This window comes from Berghia stephanieae, chromosome 9, assembly GCF_034508935.2.
Source record: "Berghia stephanieae isolate SIO BIC M18660-M18661 chromosome 9, UCSD_Bste_1.3, whole genome shotgun sequence".
NCBI lineage: Eukaryota > Metazoa > Mollusca > Gastropoda > Nudibranchia > Aeolidiidae > Berghia > Berghia stephanieae.
The window spans coordinates 15,437,638-15,457,875 of record NC_088368.1 but is presented as its reverse complement, the minus strand read 5'-3'; the positions used below and the strand labels follow the sequence as shown (position 1 = coordinate 15,457,875).

Sequence of the window (20,238 nt, the reverse complement as noted above, 5' to 3'; positions counted from 1 at the left end):
CACATTTAAAAGTAAGTTGAAGGTGTGGTAAAAACAATAGATATATCATGAAAAAAGACTAATTTGTTCACAACCCAAGTGAAGCATCATTACCGAAGACTTTTGAACGAAATCGCATTGTTATATTATGAAGAATAATTGATACTCAAAAGGGATTCTTGATTCAAGATGCAGTAAGTACATAAAAACAATATCCTTATGTGTTTTGCAAACATGCTTTACTCCTTAACAGTTTGCACTGCTCACCAATTTATTACATATCCTCATCTTCAGTAGCAAAATCCTCTTCGTCCTCTGAAGTGTCGTCAAGGAAATCACTGTCAAATCTATCACTACCATCCTCGGCATATGTATCTTCGTCAGTACTGGTGCAGCTTTCTTCATACACAATTTCCTGCAACTCATTTGGAATGAAAGCATCTTTGAACCACTGTACTTCCAATTCATTTGCAGAATTTCTCTGCCAACCGTTATCCTCCGGTTTTGGAATGCTAGGATTCTGGCACACTGCATTCCTCCAAATGAGAGTTTGAAAGTTGGCTCTTGATATGTGCAGTGACAATACTTGACTACAAGGAGGCATCTGACACAGATCAATTCCACCACTGCATGAGATGGTACCTTTCTTTCCTTTGAAACGCTGGCGAACTATGTCATACCTCACTTTGTTGACACTTGTGCATGAGGTTTTGCCATACAGCTTGCACACAAATGACTCTAACATGAGACAGTCATTACTCGAAACAGCTGCTGATGTTCCAAATCTGGAGAACAGAATTCTAAGATCTTCCTCCTTTTGAAGAAATTTTAGAGCTTTCAGCTTTCCTTGCCCAGCAAAGCAACTTGTTGCAGCCTGTGAATGCATGGACACCAAGTAATGCATCACACATCTGTTTAGACAAAAGTCTTTGCTATCTGAGAGACATTGATTTGTCGCCTGTTGCCACAGCCAGTATCAAAAATCAGGGTCTTTCCAATTGTCTCTGAGAATGAAAGGAGAAGTAAGAAGACATCCGTGTCTGGTGATCTGACAACAATTGTTTCACAGTTTGGTTGGCGGGAAGCATATTGACAGTGCAGTATAATTCGTGTGTCTGCCTCTTCCTGTGATGAGCAGAGATCTAGACAAGGTACAGCTGTGGTAAATTCATCCGTGACAGATGCAAGTAAGGTGCATCTCTCTTCACAGACAAAGAAGATTTCCCTGTTTCTCAGTTTCTTTGCATATTTGTTACTTTCCCATTCCTTGAGGAGAAACCTGATAAGGGATCTTTTGTTATCAACGCAGCTGAGAAATGATTTCCAACGTCTGGGCACTGTTGTTGCAGATCCTCTTAACAAGTATGCATTATCTTCTGAAGATCCTCTCCTCAATCTCTCACAACCTTTGATTGAATCTTCTATGTAAGTATCAGTCACAAAGTGTACACGAGCTGCTTGTGGTAAGGAGGAAAATGTAAGTTTGGCTACTTCACCAAATGTATTTGGGATTGCTGACAGAGTTTGTAACAGTGCATTGCCATCAACAATGTAAACGGTGTTTGTTTGTTTTTTGCATAATCCTCGAACATTAATGAATTGTCAGGCGTGAGCTTGTGCAACAGAGTTACTTTGTTGGTCTTCAGAGGTAAACCATCTGATGAAGCCAGCGACCATGGAGTAGGTGTTAGAGGATATTGAAGAACTTTTTGAAGATCAACACTGTGCTCTTGGGACAAAACAAGAAGTTGGCCAAATAAATTTCTTTGTGCCTTGATTTTGACCACGTTCATGTCTTTTTTCACTGTTACCACTTTCCTCAATGATGCAAATGTCTTGGTCTTGTTCCTTTCTAATGGCTTGTGAAATTCTACAGTCTTTTCCTTCAGTCTGTTTTCAACAAAACTTTCAAACAATCTTTTTCCTGTTTTTTCCACGGCTAGCAGGTCATCAGCAACATCCTCTTGCACTTTCATTCCTGAAGCTAGACTGACCAGACCATCTTCAACTTCAAAGGAATTGATAAATGCTGAAAATGCCTGGAGGATCTTTTGCACTCGCTTTTCACTTTGTCTTTTTTTCTGCAAGGCTCAATTCTTTGTGGGTGTCTATATCCATACAGTTGTTGTTGCTGATCATTCTTTGGGTTGCTGATACATATTCTGCTCGATTGTGTCTTGTTACACTCCAACGGTAATAGCTTGGAAGACTCTTGCTGAACCCAACAATACCTCCTTTTGTCTTTGCATGTTTGTTTATTGTTTGTTCAATGGTCATATCAACTGCTATTCTTCCAGCAGGCGTCCTTGATCTGGAGACACTAAATCCATTATCTTGTAACATTTCTTCTGCCCTGGGTGGGAATGAATCAGGTTGGCTAGTGACACAAAATATACACTGAGATACTTGGCATAATTGTGGTGATTCATGGTAAAAAGCAGTGGGCACAGTTCTTTTAAACAAGATATATGAAGAAGAAAGTTGTTTGTCTTTGTAGCTCGCAGAAACTGGAGGAGAAGCCAAACTCTGTCCATGTATTGGTCCAGTATTGTGCAGTTTTTCCGTACTTTCCTGAGCGGACACTCTCTTTGAAGGCGTCATACTGGGAAAATAACTCAGCATACACAGTTGACTGGAGAATTTTATTAGCTGTATCGCTTGAAATTCCTTCGGTGAATTCCTTTATGTAAGACATGAGGTCTTTACTGAGTTTTGAATCCGTGTCCTGCTCAAATTTTGCAAGCAGAAGCCTCTCTAGAGCCTCCAAAACAGACACATGCACTCGTATAGCCCTGTTGTAGTTCTTTCCACTCATAACCCTATCCATAGAACCATGTGCACATAGCCCTGCTTCAGTCACAATTTCTTCAAAACCAGATCCACTTTGGAGCTTTCCCAGGGCACCAAGATATGACATTATGGTGTGAAAGACACCCAGGTGAATAATGACTGTTTTGTAAAGCTGTGGGTTTTGCCAGACAATATCGTAAGCTTTCTTTGCTACAGCAAGGTCAAATGTTACAAATGTATATGGCTGACCAAGCTCTTGTGTTGCCTCCAAAGATAGTTGTAGCACCTTCTGTACTGTAGCTGCTTCAGTTATGGGAGCATTGATGACAGGCATATATTCAACAATTGAAGGCATGTTGGTTTCATTTTCATTTTGGGGTTTGGAGTTGTTGATGAAAGCCAACCTTTCCAGCCAGGGAAACGTTCTCCGTCTGAATTCAACTTCATCCTACAGAACACCCACAGAAAATTATCTTGGTGCAGCTGTCTTTCTTGATTGTTTTCTACTGTTGTTGTGGAAACAGTCAGAGAAGGTTCTGCTCTTCCAGTTGCAAAGCAAGGCTGAATTTGGATGGGTTTGAAAGTTGCTGACCTTTTCTTTGTTTTTCCAGTCGTGACATTTTGTTGCTCTATTTCTCTTTCCAAGTTTCCTTCTTTTATTTCTTGGATCATGATGCCATGAGTAGAGTGTGGTGCCAGACCCATCAGTGGTCTCCTCTGTGAGATCGAAATTATCCCAGCAAAAATGGGTGATTTTTGGATGTGCCAATGCGGCAGAAGGAAGATTTGTGGAGCATTCAACAACACTGTCGCACATTGCAGTCTCCAGTTCCAAAAGAGTAGAGTGGGATGCGCAATGTCCAAAGCGGTTAAGGATGTTTATGATCTGAAAACTTCCAGTCAAATGCCTCACAGTCATCCCCAGAAGTAAATGTTTAGGCATTTTCCATTGTCCACAAGTGACATTATAACGAACATCTTGGGCCATGGAACGTACAAGTCTTTTAGACCTACTACTCATATATCCTGCACCTCGCTTGGATAGGAGTGTAGTAAAAAATTTGATCAGAGCAGAAGGAAGTTGGTCTTGAGCAGATAGCAAATACTCTGATGTGGGGGGCCAAGGCATTTGTGAATGATCTTTGAAAGAATCCAGAATCAAATGTCTCAAGGTTACAGCAGCTTCTTGCAGTTTTCTTTCCTCTGATGAGGCACTCTCAAATGCACTGTAATATATATTTTTTTCATATTATAGAGAAAATGGCTATCAAAGATTTAAAAACCCTATATAGCTTTGTAAAATATTTTATGATATGAGGCAAAAAATGAGAAATGACAATAAAATTCCACTATTTATTGCATTTGAAGCAATTTTAGGGTGAAAAACAATCATTTTATGCACAAAAATGAGTTCACGAAAAATTGCACCCTATGACCTTTCAAGGGCCATAACTCCTGTAAATGATACTTGAAAAAACTGTAACACCCGGATTAATTTGTGTTATATGTCCCTGAAGCATGCCTGAATTGTGCTAGTGCAAAATCCCTCTTGTTTATTCATCCTGAAGGGAAACAAGTACACTGTAATAGATTTTTTTTTCAAATTATAGAGAAAATGGCCATCAAAGATTTAAAAACGCTATATGGCTTTGTAAAATATTTTATGATATGAGGCAAAAAATGAGAAATTACAATAAAATTCCATTATTGATTGTATGTGAAACAATTTTAAGGTGATAAACAACCATTTTATGCACAAAAACGATTTCACAAAAATTGCACCTAATGACCTTTCAAGGGCCGTAACTCTCGTAAATGACACTTGAAAAAACGGTAACACCCGGATTAATACTCAAGATATATTGCTGTTTCAGAAAAACCATGTGGCGAAAACTCCCCCAGGGGGGGGGTTTCGCCCACTGGCCCATGCACTAATTCCAGTCAGTGCATTCAAAACGACCATGCAACGCTGCACACACACTTCCATTCCAAATCTGTACACTTTTCTTTTACTGGTCTTACACGTTTAAAAAAACAGGGCAGTAGCAAGTGTCACAGTAAAGGTTGTTCACAATTATCTTATTAAATTTTATTTTATTAAGAACTGAATTCATCTCACTCCAGTTATATTTCGGTAGGCTTAGATAAACTTTACCTTCTAATATTAGATCGTCTTTCCTTTTATAGCCTTCCCTCGAATTAATTTCTAATTAGTGAATACTTTTCATTCTACATTCTGTCACGTAGCCATTTATTATAAAAGCTGATAGGTCTAATATTCTACACTCACTTTCTCTCCACAATCTATGCCGGACGGCCAGTCACTCTATTCCTATATATATTGTAAGATTTTTATCTTTTGGGACTTTGTAGATATTATATCTACACCATTAAGACGCCGGAGCTTTTAACTTTGATTGTATAATCTTCAAGGATCAAACCCAAGCCCGCTGTACTACACTATAACCTCTTACCAATTGCCTGGAAGTGGAATTTTACGAGTCCAATCCCGTTATCAGAGGAATAGATCATCCAAGCCCATCAACTGCCTGGAAACGTAAACTTACGAACCTGACAAATTATCATAAGTTACGTAAAATATTCATATCTCTATTTGTAACTGCCACGATCACTGTTTATCTCTTTTAATTAAATTTCATCATTATTTTTATTTCATTGTAAACAAATCGTTAATTGTTTTTCATTTATAGTAACTAGTAAATTCTGGGGCCTCATTCTACATATATCTTTATGCATAGTCGAGTAGCTCTTTACTCACTTGAGACCATGACATTTTGGAGGGGACACATATAAAGAATTGAATTTATTTAGTTACTTATATCTATTTCATCTAACTTTAAAGTTTAAATTGTAAAACTCTTAATTGCCCCACTTGATCATATTTTAATTGAACTCCCTATTTACAGGATTAATTTTTTTTTTCTTTTTCATTTCTTCATTTAAATGGAATAGCAATTTATCCATTCATTCTTTCATTCAAATTGAATAGCATTTTATTGATTCATTCCTTCATTCATTTATTCATTTATAAATTATTCATTCATTCATTGTTCATTCATTTATTTATTCATTCATTCATTGTTCATTCATTTATTTATTCATTCATTCATTCCTTGTCCACTTTGTTATTATATCACTCATTTCATTTTGTTGTTTGCCTCATTCATGAATTGTTTTCAATATGTTTACATTCCATAACGATTCATTCACCTGTCATCCAATCACTCAGTGTTGTGAACACATTTTGTAACTATTGTAAATCTTACGATATTTTATTGTTTTGTATTTCAGACATCACTCTTAAACACTCTTCAATGCCTAATTACAATTGTTGAACAACCATTGAACAAGAGAGAGGTCCCAGCCACGAACTGAGTTGGTAAATATATCCTTCATTATTCTCTTTTACATGAGTTGGGCATCACATAGTAACTATAGACATCGTGATTTGTTTTGCATAGTGATTTGTTTTAAATGCATTTTTGGCATATTACTGTTACCGAAAACCACTTATATATTATATTCTGAAAAGTGAGTCTTTAAAAACTAAATAATAATAAAAGGAGTCTACTAGCCGTCGTGTTATATTTAGTGATAGATAACTTGGGATTATTTTGGCATCCTATTATTGTTATCACACTCTAGTATATTAGCGTCATTGCGAATAATTGTACACAAACTAACGACGAGTCACACACATCGGTGATACATTTTTCGTAGTAACATAGTTTAGAGTACACGCGATTGACACATTGTTATTGACTCAAGTCATAACTCCGCATTGTATTGACACATTGCTTTATAAGATATAACGATAAAAGGCATCAAATTCAACATACATAATAAGTTGAAATAAGAGAGAGAGATTTCTAAAAATAGAACAGTTCATTCCAGTAAGTGTAAATAAATAAAACAGTCAGTAACAGTATCCTGTCAATATAATATATATAAAATATCGTAACTAATTTATTGCAACATGGAAGCATATAAAAGATACTTAAGTCTCGCAAAGGACTTAGAAATACCCCAGGAAAGAATATTTTCATGGTGCGAAGAGAAAGTAAAAGAAGAAAAAGAACATGAAGAAAGAATTCGTAGAGAAGAAAATGAAGAAAGAATACGTAGAGAAGAACGAGAAGAAAGAGTCCAAGAAAGGGAACTAAAAAGACAAATAGCTTTAGCAGAAGAAGAAACCAAAAGGACCCAAATGATGCTGGAAATTGAAAAAACAAAAACCGGTCATGAAAGAAAACATAATAATAGTGATGAATTTTTCGTGAAACTTCCACGCATGCCAACATACGATGAACGCTCAGACTGTCTAGAATCCTTCTTACACCGATTCGAAGTTCAGGCTAAAGGTTATCGTTGGCCAGAAAGCAAATGGGCCACAGCCTTGATTAACTGCTTATCTGGAGAACCGCTAAAAGTTTTCTATACCTTAACAACTGAAGATGCAGATGATTATGGTAAAATTAAAGACGCTCTACTAAAAAGATTTAGATTAACGGAAGATGGTTACCAGGAAAGGTTTCACACTGCAAAACCGGAAAGTGGAGAAGACTTTAATACATTCGTGAACCGAATTACTCAATTTCTAAATCGGTGGCTTGAGTTGGCAAACGTAAAACAAGACGACTTTGCAGGCCTTTACTATCTCACGCTGAAGAATCGAATCTATCAAGCTTGCAACCCAGATTTAGTCGCATTCTTTAAAGAGAGAAAGCCAGAAAACTTGGACAAATTAAAAATCTACGCAGAAAACTTTAACAGCGCACATCCATTGACACCCCTTAGCAGAACATTGAAGGAACCATACTACGCTGCTGCTGCTCAGAGTCCATCTACACCTAAAGTACAATACTCAAATAGAACGAGCCGATCAATCACTCGGAACACGCAAGTGAAACAAGATGATCATAGTAACAAACCATGGAACAAACAGTTCAATAGAGACCATAGCCGATCCTATCAAAACAAAACAAGAAATAGCACTGACAATAATACTGAGTATAAGAAAACCAACAAACCTATAATTAAATGTCAATATTGTGGAATGAAAGGCCACACAGCAGACAAATGTTACAAAATCGTGGGGTATCCAAAAGAAACTGCAAATGCATCACTCCAAACAAGTGTAAACAATCAGACACGAATAATGTCAGGAGAAAATATAAATGTGTATTGCGTGAAAGGTATGTCACTTTTAACACAAACTCACAAATCAGGATCGCTATTTTTTTGTGAAGGCAAAGCTAATGGAACTGATTGCAAAATATTGAGAGACACAGGATGCAGTACAGTAGGAATAAAAGCATCTTTGATCAATGACGAAGACAAAACTGGAAAAACGGTACAATGCATCACATTCAGTGGCACAGTCGAAACCTTTGAAACAGCTAATGTGTACATAGAAACTCCATACTATACAGGAATAGTGGAATGCTGTATACTTCCCAACCCCGTCGCTGATGTTATTGTTGGCAATATAAAAGGTCTTAAAGACAACCCAAAAGATGTAAAAGAATGGTCATTAACCCAAGAAACAGCTTGTCTAGCAGAAACAAGAAAGATGACTAAGACAACAGAGAAGCCAATGACTATTTCTCTTGAACCACAACAATTTGACAGGAACACGTTCATTGAAGAACAGAAAAAGGACCCGACTTTAACATCATATTTCAATATCGCAAACAAAGGGACGAAATCAAAAGTTGAATACATCATTGAAAAAGATATTCTGTTCAGGTTACATAGGAAAAGAAACAAAATAGCTAAACAACTGGTCACGCCGAGTATTTACAGAAACAAAATCCTTGGAATAGCGCACGATTCAATAACTTCTGGACATCTTGGGAGCTCTTCCACATTGAAGAGAATATCCGAGAATTTCACATGGCCTGGAATTACTAAAGACGTCCGAGAATATGTGAAATCTTGTGACACATGCCAAAGAAGAGTCGCAAAAGGCAGAATACCGAGATTGCCATTAGAGACAACCCCAGTTATTGAAAAAGTTTTTCAAAAAGTTGCAATTGACATTATAGGCCCTTTAACAAAATCAGATAGAAACCATACACACATACTAACACTAGTCGATTACGCAACCAGGTGGCCAGAAGCGATAGCATTGAAATCAACTACATCGGATCACATAGCTGAAGCATTGATGACAATTTTTACTAGAATAGGCATACCAAATGAGATACTGTCGGACAATGGACCCCAATTTACATCACATATGATGCATGAAACCATGAAACTCATGGGAATCCAACACTCATTCACAACCCCCTACCACCCCAAGCAAATGGTCTTTGTGAAAGATTTAATGGCACTCTAAAGAATATGTTAAGAAAAGTGTCAGCAGAAAAACCAGATGATTGGGACAGATACTTACCAGCAATCCTATTTGCATATAGAGAAATACCCCAAGAATCTACAGGCTACTCCCCATTTGAGTTGATGTATGGACGATCACCTCGCGGCCCGATCAATATAGTAGCCGACATTTGTAAAGGGAATGAGGAGGACAATAACGAAATTATGTTTGCTTACGAATATGTAAGAAACCTGGGCCCGTTCTAATGAACGCGGACTAGCGCTTAGTCCCGGACTATCTCTGACTTTAGTAAATGACTAGAAAAAATCGGATTTAATGTGAGCTGACTAAGCTAGTCCCAGACTAAAATCTCGTCACCTTCGGACTAAGTTTGGCCAAGATTTAGTCACTTGCTCGAGTCGGACTTGATCGTTTAGTCTCTGACTAGTAACTAAGAAACGGCGTCAACAAAGATGGCGGCCAATGTTAGACGACTCGGTTCGCGAGAAAAAAATACATAGAAAAAGAATTATAACGACAAAAGTAATCTGTTGATATTTGCCAATGCTAAAGGAAACGGTTTAAAGGTCACAGATCGTCGAAAGCACACATTTTTGTCCGGGAAACTAATAAATCTGATGAAGTTGAGTGACTCAGTGAGTCTGAGTCTGAGATTTCAGCTTCGCTTGGTTCGAAGTTTAGATTTAGATATTTAGAGAATAACAAACACACAACTAGACCTAGCTTATTTTTTAATATGAAAATTATGTTGTTTAGCTAAAACACCCCTACCCCCTTTTATTTTCTTTATTTTTGTGCCAAGCAAAGCAATGCGAAGTTACTCTCGATCACATGAGGTGATTCGTATGACTATGACTATGACACTGTCATTGACAGTACTGCCAAAACAACTGTCAACACATGAAAATGGCGGCAGCTGTGCTGTTTCAAATTCGTCAGAGAACACTGATTCAACGGGAGAGGGTGTTTCGGGTCAGACTTAATCCCATCGATTCGTTTAACGACGATGAAATATACGAACATTTCCGTTTTCATCGTGAACACATTTTTATAATTTGTGATCTTGTAAAAGACGACCTTGATCGTCTTCTCTGGAGGAAAGGTTAGTATCTGTATTCATTTTAATTTTAATTCTAATCTGATACTAGACTAATCTTTAAAGAGAAGTTTTCTTATATTCTCATGCATCCAACCCAAAATCGGTGCCAAGACTTCTTCTTCTTCTTCTCCTTCATCTTCACACCTCCTCGTCCTTCTTCATCAACATCATCATGTTCATCTTCTTCTCCCACTTCTTCCTCCTCCTCTTCTTCTAGTCAAACTAAATGTTAGTGTTGGTAGATTTCTCTAATCATCACACACAAACCACTATGACTGTTACTGGTATGACATGGAATGGAAATTTTTTCACCGCTCTCTGGCACTATTGAATTTTGCATTCCCTTAACCAATTTTCGAGCTCTTGTCAGAGATTATTTTCACTGTAATTGTAATATTTTTGAAAGGGAACATTTTTCATTAGCAAAACCAGTTTAGAATTGAAGAAAAAAAATTGTACAGTTGGACTGACAAATTGCTGAGGAGAATCAATCTTTAAAATAGGATTTTTCACTCGAGGCGATGGGGCAGCGTGGCTCAGCAGTATGGTCTTTGCTTTGTACCCAAAAGGTAATTAGTTTGATCACCCGTTGTACTGTGCGGCCTTGAGCAATCCATCTCGTCCTAGTTCCATTTGCGGCACTGCACTTCGGCTGATGTCTGGGTTATTCCAGTGTTCCCTTGGAATAGACCCTAAAGACAGACAAATTTCCCCATTGGATGAAAAAAGGGAATGTTATCTTTATAAGCATATATGCTGGTCTGACATCCGAATGCAATATGGGCCTCGTTTAACATTGTTGCACTGGACATTATTTTGTGTAATTTTTTTTGAGATTTTCATTATAACAATGAGCTCATGATGTATTGGGTTATCAGACCTGCAAATTAGTGCACGTTGCCTTAAGGCTTAAGGAAAATTAGTTTATTTCATCCCAGCTTAAATGATGAGATTTACCGTTATAATATTATAATAGATGCGAGAGTAAAATACAAACTATGACACTATTTCAATACGAAGCAGAAATCAGAGCCATTCGAAACATTACAAGAAATACAAACAAAAAAAGAAAAGAAAAATATCGGATCGGAAGGTCCTGGGTTCGAGCCTCGTGCTCGGCGCATAGTTGAGTCCTTGGAAAAGACTCTTTACTCAAATTCTCTCACCGTACTCAGGTGTAAAATGAGTACCTGGCCGTTAACAGTGTTGTCTTTGTCCGAAAAATTGTAATATCGCCTGACAGGCGTCATGTCCCGTCCTACATGTTAAATGTTGCTGTTGACCAGGGAACTGTTGTAAAGCGCTTTGAGCACATTTAATGGATATTGCGCTATATAAAGCTCAATTTAATTTAGTATGAATCAAGTAAAAATCCTCTCTTGCGGTTATACCAAAGCTGTTAAAAAATCGTAATATGTTGTTTCAAAACTTGTGTCGTGTTTTTAAAATTTCACTTCAAATACACATTACAAAGATGTTGTCGACGGTCAATTTAAATAAAATATTTCACTGGATAGACTTTAAAAAGTGAAAGTAATACATTCGAGTACAGTTTCCTTGAACTTGAACTCATTCGAATATCCCAAATTTTTTCATTATTATTTTTAGTTGTCATTCCATTCCTTACTTGAACTAATTTCACCTAGCCAATGTAAAAAAGGATTTGGTTAATTCAAGGTTTTATTTTAATGCGCCCTGTTATTTCGACCACCGAAAATTTACTGTTACATTGACAGTTACGTTTGTGTACAATATGATACACATGCATACACACAGGCACTCATACACTCCATTGTCATTTCGCATAATTGACACCTCTCTTACTTATTCTTATCACTTCGCCATTCATTCTAATTTCAATGCCACATGCCATGATTTGCTACTAGTTGGCTACGTCATTAAATGAATGATGTGATACAGGAACCTTCTCCCAATAAAGTAAATAATAATTATAAATTTCCCTTTAATAGTCCTCATGCGGAAATTTGTCTTAGGGTTTATTCAATGGGAATACTGGAATAACTCCGGTGTCACCCGCAGCACAGCGCTGCAAATTGAGCTAGGGAGAGGTGGCTTGTTGATGGCCACATGCCATGGTGTATATTCGAACTAGGTATCTTTTGGGTACGAAGCAAAGACCATACTGGTGAGGCACAAGCGTCAAGTACAATGACATTTTTTTTTTTAATTATTAAAATTTAGCTTTACATAGCGCAATATCCACTAAATGTGCTCAAAGCGCTTTACAAGGGGACACTGGTCAACAGCAACATTTAACATGTAGGACGAGACAAGCGCCTGTTAGGCGATATTACAATTTTTCGGACAAAGGCACCTCTGCTAACAGCCAGGTACTCATTTTACACATGAGTACAGTGAGAGAATGTGAGTAAAGAGCCTTTTCCAAGGACTCAACTATGTGCCGAGCGCGAGGCTCGAACCCAGGACCTTCCGATCCGAAAGCGAGTGTCATACCACTAGACCACATCTGCACAAAGACATCATGCTGAAAGTAATCGGATCAAATAGTTCTTCCTTCACTCCTTCAGAGCTGCAAGGCTGGTGTAGCGGGAGTTTATCTATGTTTCTTTAGTGTGAAACAGACAATAGTAATTGCTTGCTACCCCTTGGATAGGACACAGGTTTATTGTAAAGAACTTTCCACCAGATCTAACAAATACAGATTACCCGCCCCATCATTCCTGGGTGGTCAGTGGGGTCAAATAAAAATCTCTACTTTGCCCTTAGCATGTTAAGCGAATACCCTAATAATTGAGCTAGAGGGACCAACTTCGCATCAAAGACCTGTTTAAATATCTTTAAATATTTGAAATGAAAAAAAAAATAATTTAATGAATAGCAGTCCTTCAGAGGCATGAAGCCCAAGGAGCCAGGGTTTATCCCGGTTTCTATGGCATGAAACAGACAATAACAATTGCTTGCTACCCTTTGAATAGGAAGGTAGTCTATCACAAAGTACTTTCATGAGATCTGACAGACTTAGCTACAGAATCACAACCCCTCCGACTATCACTATCCCCCCCCCCCCCCTCCTACCACTTACATTACATCAGAAAAAGGGGCAAGTTGGAACAAGTCAATGGTTTATTCCTCTGTTCCCCTCTCCTCTGCCTCCATCCATTCTAACCCCACTACTGGCAGTCACTACCACTACTAAATGCTCTTCAAAACTTGTAATAGTAAAGTACCATCCCAGTGATAAGAAAAGACATCATCAGGCTTCACATAAAAGCTCATTACCCAATCAGTTTTCATCAGGCACAGTTACTCAATCAGTCAGTTGTCACACATCATTCGCTTTATTAGGCATAGGACTATCAACATATTGATCAGTCAGTCACTTGCCTCCCACCCACTAGCCTTTTGTTGAGTCGTCATGGTATGTTACACAAAGTACATGGTTGTTAAAAGGTCACCCAATGACTATTACTCCCCCACCCTCATCCCATCTCCATTCCCTGACGCCTGGGTTATTCCATTCTTCCCTTGGAACAGACCCTGAGACACATTTCTCCTATGGGATGAATAAAAGGAATTTTATTATTTTATAAGAGGCCATTGTGCGCGAGCTGTACTGTACGTAAGTTGACTACACTTCCTGATTTAGATTTTATTACAGGTTTTATTATATGCAAAATTTTCCTTCTCCCATTTTTAGGTCGTCTCTGATGCAATTTTATAAGTTACAAACTTGGTTCCAAAGTGCCCTGGTTCAGTGCATGATGCAATTTTTTTAGGAAATCTGGGCTATTCTTTGCATTTGAGGATCCACATCGCAGGGCTTTGGATGGTGTGATCCTTGGAGACAGTCGTTATATGTTAAGAAATTGGCTAATGACCCAATACCAAAACCCCCAAAATAGAGGAGAAGAGGCATTTAACACCACCCATCGTATCACAAAATGCACGATTGAAAGGTGAGTTTTACCAATCATATAATCCCACCCTCCAGGAAACAATAACATTTTGATAATTTTTGAAATTTAATATTTCAGGTTTATTTTTATATCCACTTTAACAATACAATTTGCAAATGATCAATGAAAATAAAAGAAAATTAACCAAAAAAATAGTTGTAATCATACTGTCATTGTCATGCTAGTATAAACATTACATTTTTTTTTTTTGAAGAACTCAGATTAACCATTATAATTCTTTCCCTTCTAATTCTAATTAAAGGACTGAGAAAAAAAAAAAAAACAAAAAAAAAACAAATAAAGAGAGAGAGAGAGAGAGAGAGAGAGAGAGAGAGAGAGAGAGAGAGAGAGAGAGAGAGAGAGAGAGAGAGAGGTCCATTTAATTTTAATTGGTTTTAAGTGTACATGTACAAGTACAAGCAATTATTGTCATTTCAACAGTCATTGGAGTGGTTAAAAGAAGATGGAATTGTCTCCATGACGAGCTCAGAATGACGCCTGACAGAGCCTGCAAGGTTATTTGTGTTTTTGGCTCCACAACTTTGCTGTTGATGCTGGCCTACCCATGGAAGAAAACAACCGTAATGATGATGATGACAGCAATCATAACTTTTCTCCTATTGGGACTCAGGAAGGAGCATCTGAACAGAACGTCTTGCTGCTGGCAAGGCAGCCAGGCTGACTTTGATTAATAGTGCTTTTAGAAATATCGTTGAACCTCTCTAATCAGGAAATAAATATAATCATTAATGTAGTACATCACTCTGCAAGTATACTGTGTGCAGTATTCTTGTTGTGATGAGCTACATAAATGTCACGCTGTTTTAATTATTGTTCCAGCTGGTCATATGGAAACAAATTTCTATATCATATAACTACAAGTCGCCTATCAGGCATCTAGTACTCTTTGACTATCCCATTTTACTCCTTTTTACTGGCGCTGATGTGTTGCAAGTGCTGTAAAACCCTTAAAAACAAAAACAAACCTGTTTTGCAGGAAGTATTAAAGTGCATTCACTGTAATTTTTTCTGGAATGTGTCTGATATAAATTGGAAAACTGAACAAGAATTCTCATGCCTGAGTCGGTTATCAAACAGAAAACAAAGGGGCATTAAAATTTTATTTTTTTAAGGTCATCAAAATCCTGAGTTGAGCAATCAAATTTTAACTGCCCTATTGTCATAAGACAATTACGTATTGTAAGACCTTTTGTATAAATCATTATACCAGCCGCTTAGCCAAAGCCCAGGATAGTCCCAAGTCACATTTGTGATAAGGGTCTTAAATCGCCATGCCACTGTACAAGTTTGTGACAATAGGCCAAAATAACAATCTGTATTTATTCCAGAGGATTTGTTCTACCAATAACATAAGGAACAATGGAGTGATTGTAGTAAAAAAGGCCTTTAAACACTGCATGCATGCGATTTTAAGTAAATTTTAACAAAAACATATCAGCTCTATCAAAAGTACAGATTGAGATAAATACAGGACTAAAACCCCTCTAAATAACAATTAGAAAATCTCAAGAACCATTTTTAAAAAATGGTTTAAGACAATTCATAAGACAGGTTTTAACTGCGATTTTCTAAGATACTATGAGGCCAATTTTTTCTACACTATGGACAAATGTATTGCAACATGTCTCCATGGATTGCTTTAAACCATTTTTAAAATTGACTCAAAATACATGTGATTGAATTAATATTCAAATTCAAGACATTAGAAACCAATTGGGTCATGGATAGAAACTAAATGATGATGTCATTTGTGAACGCTCCCAGCTGTGATTTTCATACATGAATTAATTTCCTATAACTGTCATCTGCATTTTTTGCGGCCGCAAGTCAGGGCGATCCGCAAATTTCCCAAAATTGGCAAATCGTGGCAAATTTTTGGAAAATTGGCAAATCGCGTGGCAAATTTTGGGAAAAAAAAAGAAGCGAAAACAAAATAACGAAAAAGAAAGTGCGAAACTTGAGAAATGTTGCAGCTTTGCCAGGGCCCAAACCAAGGGAAGCTACTCTCTACGGATAATGATCTCATGCTTGCAGTGTATCTGCATACACTGCAATTCCAAATTTTTGTGATATTCCTCAGCATGAGTTCACGAGGTATATTGAGAAACTGGGGCCCAGTGCTGTGAAAGAGTCTGATACTGGAATTATACATCTGACCCTATTTTGGAAGTCTGTGGCAGATTATGTTCTAGCTCTCGCTGCATTGGCATCCCGATTTGCCTTCTCAACATGCTCGTCAGCTGATGCTGAGCGAAGTTTTTCTCTTTACAATCTTGTCTTGTCTTCCAGAGGGCGTAGACTCACAGAAAACAACATCAAAGGACTAGTTTTCCTTTACTACAATAAGTTTATCGATGCCTCTTTTTTTGAGTAGTAAAAGAAAACTAGGCCTTTGATGAGTCTGACTGAAAGTGTACGTTTGTTTGTGTGTGTGTGTGTGTGATTGTCTAAGAGTTTGGGCGCATAAATCGCTTTACATTGTGTAAATTAATAAATGTAGCCTCCTTAAATGTAATAAATTGTCTTTTATAAATTTTTGTTTTCTGTATCGCGTGTTAATTTTTACTGAAACGCTTAGTTCTCCTCGGCAAATTTTTTGGCAAATTTTGGTCTTTTTGGCAAATTTCTTGGCAAATTTTGGGGGTTTTTTTGGGCAAATTTTAGGTCCCAATTTGGCAAAAAATGCAGATGACAGCTATAATATCAAAACATATAAAAAGAGTAATTTAATTATAAGTAGTGTCATAATTAAGATGCCTCATCTTAAATTTCATGTATTCAATTTTTATGGTATTTTGTTCAACAATGGAGTTGGGTTTTTTTTATAATGGAGTATTTCCGACTGCAGCCATTGATCCACTAATGGATTGTCAGTGATCTGTCATCTCCTCTTGGGGCCAGCTTGTCGTAATTTTGGCTGATGCCATCTGAGGCATTCCACTCCTCTGGTGTATGGGGAAGAGTTTCTGTTGTCTCCTCTTGAAAGTGATTTGACAAATCATCTACTAAAACTACTGACTCCACCACAGAGCAATCAACAAAACTGATTTCATTAATCTCATTCATGTCCATCTGTCTGGCTAGTGTTGAAGCTGTGGAGGAAAAAAAATCTTTAGAACATCTTTGTCACTGCATTGAAACAAAACATGTTTATATCTGTGAATTATGAAACTGGCCACATTATGAAATCAAGTGGTGCTGAAATCAAAAACGTCATTTCATTTTGAAACTTCTCTGATCCCACATAGTCTTCAGGTCAAAGTCAGAATTTGGAATGATAAAAACTTTTGAACAATGTTATCTCCTTAAGCAACATGAAATGCTGGCCATTTAATTAAGATGATTTTAGAACTACATCCCACTTTTTAAACAAATCCTTATAAACTGTTTGTCAGTGCTTAAAAGTGTTAATATAAATATATTTGAGAAAACAATGGACTCAGCAACAGTATGCATTTTTGTTTTATTTCCTTGTAAATCATCTTTTTGTTTGAGTATTTTTCTCTCAGGGGGAACCAGTATTTTTTTTTACATATGTAATATGTGATAAGTAAGCATTTGAGTGTGTTCCTCTTAATGGGGACCTGTGCTTGTGCCTGGACGACACTTTTAGGTGACTTCAAACTAAGTACACCGATGGCATGCTCTTGGAATCTACATCCATTCCATATAAGAACCATTCCCTTTTTGTTTTACTTATTAGTGCTTTGAATTGTTAATCTAGAATTGCATGACTATCCATTTGCATCCTTTTTACTGGTGTGAAATGACCTAAATATGTCGCAAGCAATTAAAAACAGAAGAGGATTTATAATTCTAGAACATTTTGCTATCCCATTTTCTTCCTTTTTACTGGCACTGATATGACCTTAATGTGTTGCAAGCGCCGTAAAACCATTAAAAACAAACAAATAAAGAATGTTGATTAAACAAAATCACACAACCACACTTATGTTATACTTCGTAGTCCCACTGTCACTTCAATGTCCCCCATTTTGACCAACTTGCTAGCCGTGATAGTCCTTTCAGTACTGTTGTAAATGTTAAATACACTGTTAGTGGCTATGTGGTCTTGTGGTATGACACTAGTTTTCGGATCGGAAGGTCCTGGCCCTGAGCCTCGCTCGGCGCATAGTTGAGTCCTTGGAAAAGACTCTTTACTCACATTCTCTCACCGTACTCAGGTGTAAAATGAGTACCTGGCCGTTAACAGTGTTGTCTCTGTCCGAAAAATTGTAATATCGCCTAACAGACGTCATGTCCCGTTCTAAATGTTGCTGTTGGTCAGGGACCCCTTGTAAAGCGCTTTGAGCACGTTTTGTGTTTATTGCTATATACAAAAGCTCATTTTAAAAAAATTTTCTTTAGTCTTTCGGGTGAAATTTTATTAATAATTTAATGACTTTGTAGCAAAAGAATTATGCTTACTGATTATGGTGTAATCTCCAAGATTACAGTCAGATATGTCAATAATATTTCTGGCTGGACTGGGATTCGGAACCAAACTCTCAGTGCCCATTACTGTAAAGAAAATTGTTGATAAATTTGAATTAAATGAAGTATAGAATTCACAAGTTGCACTTCAAGTCCAGATTACCCATTACAAACTTAATGAGGAGGAACACAGTGGTGTTTTTTTTTAAAGGTGAATTGTTATGAAATTATAATGATTTTAATTCTATTTATATCAATTTTAATATGATACGATATCAATTGATTTTTAATGTAAAATTTGCATCATATAATTACCGGTCTCTGGCTCTTTTTTTTTTTTAACCATGAAATGCATCCAAGTGTAATCTTATCTTCTGATCTTGAGACCCATGAATCCCAGAAATAACAAATCTGCTGGGAATTGAACCCATGACACTTTGATTCATATGCAAGCATGATAACTCGCTGTGCCATTGGCTTGCCCTAAATAAAACACTAAATGAAACAAAATAAATCTTTACAGGACCCAACTCCAAAGTGGAATTTCAATACAATGTTGCGTGATGCCACTTTGACGATTTGTGATAAAAAATACATGGCAATCCCTTATGACACAAAAGCTCTTGCTCCATCACTTATTTCAAATTTGAAATATTCATATAATTTTGTCAGCTACTTCAGGATTGATGGTGTAAAGTAAATTTCAAGATTTTAACTACCATTGAATTATTAAATGTGAATAATCTTGTTTTGATACTCGACTTCAGTCTTCATTTATTCTTTAAATGTTTTTAAAATTGATAAAAAATCAAGAGGAAACGTGTCCCAGAGGCAGTTGTTAGGTATGCAATAGAGGTGATATACTTTTGAGACTTAACTACCAAAAGAGGATAGTTATGTTAGAGAAAAATGAATCAGTGCATAGGCAATTGTAAGGATGTCAATATTAGACGATCACAAAAGATGCATGCATACATAGTACAAATTACTTGTTTAAAATATTGTAAGGTACTATCTGTATTCATGTCAGGCAGCCCCAGAGACCAGCGATCACATCGTCCTCCACTGTCCAGTCACTAAACTTGAAGGTGGCTATGAAACCGTCCTTAGGGTGGAGGAAGACTTTAGAAGCTGGGTTGACGAAATAAATTTGGAGGTGTAGCCATATGCTACTACTACTACTTTATTCATGGAATGCCTAGATGACAGCCTTTTACATTTGTATACAGAACAATGTATGGAACTATTATAATTGCAGAAATTTACCTTGAATACCATCAACAATGTTACTACACTCGCCAATAATGACGAGTACCGGTACTTGTTCAGTACTTGTTCAGTTCAGTTGTAAAGATTGAAGAGGGTCCTGGTTTCCCCCTCCAGTCTGCTTTACATAATCAACATGACTTTGGACTATTCTTTTCGTGTCCTTGAATTTTTTTTTTTAGCTCCATCACCGAACGGTTTTTGAGAATTCCGCATTGATTCTCATTCTGATCTTTTCCCAAACCTGAAAATGAAAAAGGAGAAAAAAATATGTAAATCAACGATTATGTAATGAGATTGTTGAGGACATTCATTTTGCACTGGAATCAGTGATTGATTGCTTTTTG

The 20,238-nt window shown here is 37.0% G+C and overlaps 1 protein-coding gene across 1 annotated transcript; it reads right to left on the bottom strand.

Annotated features, from left to right (window-relative positions):
- Positions 1-17,050: 17,050 nt before the first annotated feature.
- Positions 17,051-19,882, bottom strand: LOC144979146 (uncharacterized). The gene is made up of 2 exons (XM_078925748.1): positions 18,620-19,882; positions 17,051-17,283 (listed from the first exon to the last, which is right to left on the bottom strand). The coding sequence occupies exons 1-2, from the start codon at positions 18,708-18,710 to the stop codon at positions 17,051-17,053; spliced, it is 324 nt and encodes a 107-aa protein (XP_078781874.1). The 5' UTR covers positions 18,711-19,882.
- Between the last annotated feature and the right edge of the window lie 356 nt (positions 19,883-20,238).

Bases quoted from the DNA above. Each gene is read 5' to 3' on its own strand.
- LOC144979146 (XM_078925748.1), bottom strand. From the start codon at position 18,710: ATGGGCACTGAGAGTTTGGTTCCGAATCCCAGTCCAGCCAGAAATATT. The intron at 17,284-18,619 runs GTAAGCATAATT...TTTCCTCCACAG, and splicing joins TGGAGATTACACCATAATCA to CTTCAACACTAGCCAGACAG.